The sequence below is a fragment of the Python bivittatus genome, unplaced genomic scaffold, assembly GCF_059951505.1.
Source record: "Python bivittatus isolate LINGU-HERP-01145 unplaced genomic scaffold, Pbiv_v1 ctg000330_np1212, whole genome shotgun sequence".
NCBI lineage: Eukaryota > Metazoa > Chordata > Lepidosauria > Squamata > Pythonidae > Python > Python bivittatus.
The window spans coordinates 58,976,983-58,979,183 of record NW_028277058.1 but is presented as its reverse complement, the minus strand read 5'-3'; the positions used below and the strand labels follow the sequence as shown (position 1 = coordinate 58,979,183).

General features: G+C 47.0%; 1 protein-coding gene across 1 annotated transcript; it reads left to right on the top strand.

Annotated features, from left to right (window-relative positions):
• Positions 1-1,070: 1,070 nt before the first annotated feature.
• On the top strand, positions 1,071-2,201 carry LOC148215990 (uncharacterized protein F54H12.2-like). Its single transcript, XM_088141526.1, has one exon. It carries the CDS (start codon positions 1,071-1,073, stop codon positions 2,199-2,201), a length of 1,131 nt encoding a protein of 376 aa, XP_087997652.1.

Sequence of the window (2,201 nt, the reverse complement as noted above, 5' to 3'; positions counted from 1 at the left end):
AGGTGGCATTTTCGCTTGGGAGCCGGCTACTACGCCAGCATCGAGCAGCTGGTAGAGATAATGAACAAGCAGATGACGGCCATTGAGGATGGTCCTAAGACGACCCTGCAGTACGACCCTGTGGTTCGAAAAATTAATCTTACCGGAGACGGGACGCATGCCATTCTAGCCGATGACCAACTTGCACATATATTAGGTTTGTTCCCGGGTTTCCGCGCCAAAAAATTCCCCTTTGCCGCGGATATGACCGGCGGATTCAACACGTTATATATTTATACAGACATTGTGGAACCTCAGGTAGTTGGTGACTTTTATGTTCCGTTACTGCGCTGTGTGCCTGTGAGGGGACAAGACAAAGAATTTGTAACAGTAACCTATGATAACCCCCATTATGTCCCGGTCTGCAAACATTTCATCCCTAACATCACGGTCGAAATCAAAACAGATCAGAATGAATACGTCCGTTTTAACCACGGGAAGGTCATCGTCAAGCTTCATTTCAGACCGCAGAAAAGCGAAGGATGGTTGTGATCAAGGAGTACGGGAGACCTCAAGACTACGTAGCCTACTATCGGGATCAAGCGGGTAGCGGTCTTACGGGCTTCCGCGGAATCCCCGTCATGTATGGGACAGGTTTGGGAGGATTGTTTCGGAGTCTTTTTCAAAAAGCCATGCCTCTTCTAAAGAAAGGGTTAGAAATCGTCAAGCCGCATGTGAAAACTGCAGCCAAGAACATTGTCAAAGACGTGGCTGGTCAGATTGTATCCCGCGTTATAGGGAGAGGCCAAGAGGGTTCGGGACCGCCTACCCCCTTTAAAAAGAGAAGAGTTGTAAAAAAAACGTGCTCATACAAAGAGGAAGCGGGCACAGAAGAGGAAGTGCTGTGACAGCCGAGATATATTCTAATACAAAATGTCTTTTATCCACGAGGCTTCACAGGAGTGTGTGAAGTCGGAACTGGATCTTTTTCAACTGCCACCTACACAAACCAGTGTTGAAAACAGCATGTATGTCGAGATACGCCCAACGCCCCCCTGGAATTTTTTGTCGCGGGACACGGCGATCATTACATGGATTTAAACAACACATTGCTGCACGTGACTTGCAAGATTGTAAATGCGGACAGCACAGACATCGCCGACGCACGGGTAGCCCTGGTCAACTATCCTATAGCATCGCTGTTTAACCAACTGGATGTGACCCTGGGAGATCGTCTCATTACTCAGAGCCATCACTGCTATCCTTATAGAGCCATGATCAAACTGATTCTGAATTACGGCGCTGATACTCTAGGAACCCAATTTACAGCCGGGGGGTTTTACAAAGACGTGTCAAGCCGCATGGAGAACACTTTACTGTCACAGGCCGGCAATGCCGGGTTCATGGCGAGAGCGAGACATACAGCTGGGAGCCGTAAATGGGACCTAATCGGACCGTTGCATAGCGATCTTTTTTTTCAAGACAAGCTGTTAATTAACGGTGTTGATGTGAAAATCAAACTCACAAGAAGCAGAAATGAATTTTGTCTAATGAGGGACGGCAACGAGAATTACAAAGTGCAGCTGGTGTCGGCCTCTCTTTTTGTGAAACGTGTAAAAGTATCAGCCGGAGTGCATTTGGGCCACGCGGAAGCTTTGCTGACCAGCAATGCCAAGTACCCCGTTGATCGAGTGGGGATGAAGGTTTACAGCATTCCGGCAGGCAGCCTTGTGTGTAATCAGGAAAACCTTTTTCTGGGCCAGCTACCTAAACAACTAGTGATTGGTTTTGTGGACAACGCATCTTTCAGTGGCGAATATGACAGTAACCCGTTCAATTTTAAGAACTTCAATGTCAATTTTTGTGCCCTGTATTGCGACGCTGAACAGATCCCTGCTAAGCCTCTTCAGCCTGATTATGAACACGACCTTTATGTGAGAGAGTACATGCAGATGGTGCAGATGACCAGTAAGGATATAAAAGACGGACCTCTCTTGATCAACCGGGGAGAATTTAAGACAGGGTATAACTTGTATTGTTTTGATCTTTGCCCCGATGATGGGTGTGCCGAACACTATTCTTTGATCAGAAACGGCAACCTCAGAGCGGAAATTAGATTCACACAGCCCTTGGCCCACACCGTCAACATGATACTCTACACCATCTTTGAAAACGTTATTGAAATAAGCCACACCAGGAACGTGCTTTTTGATTATATGTGA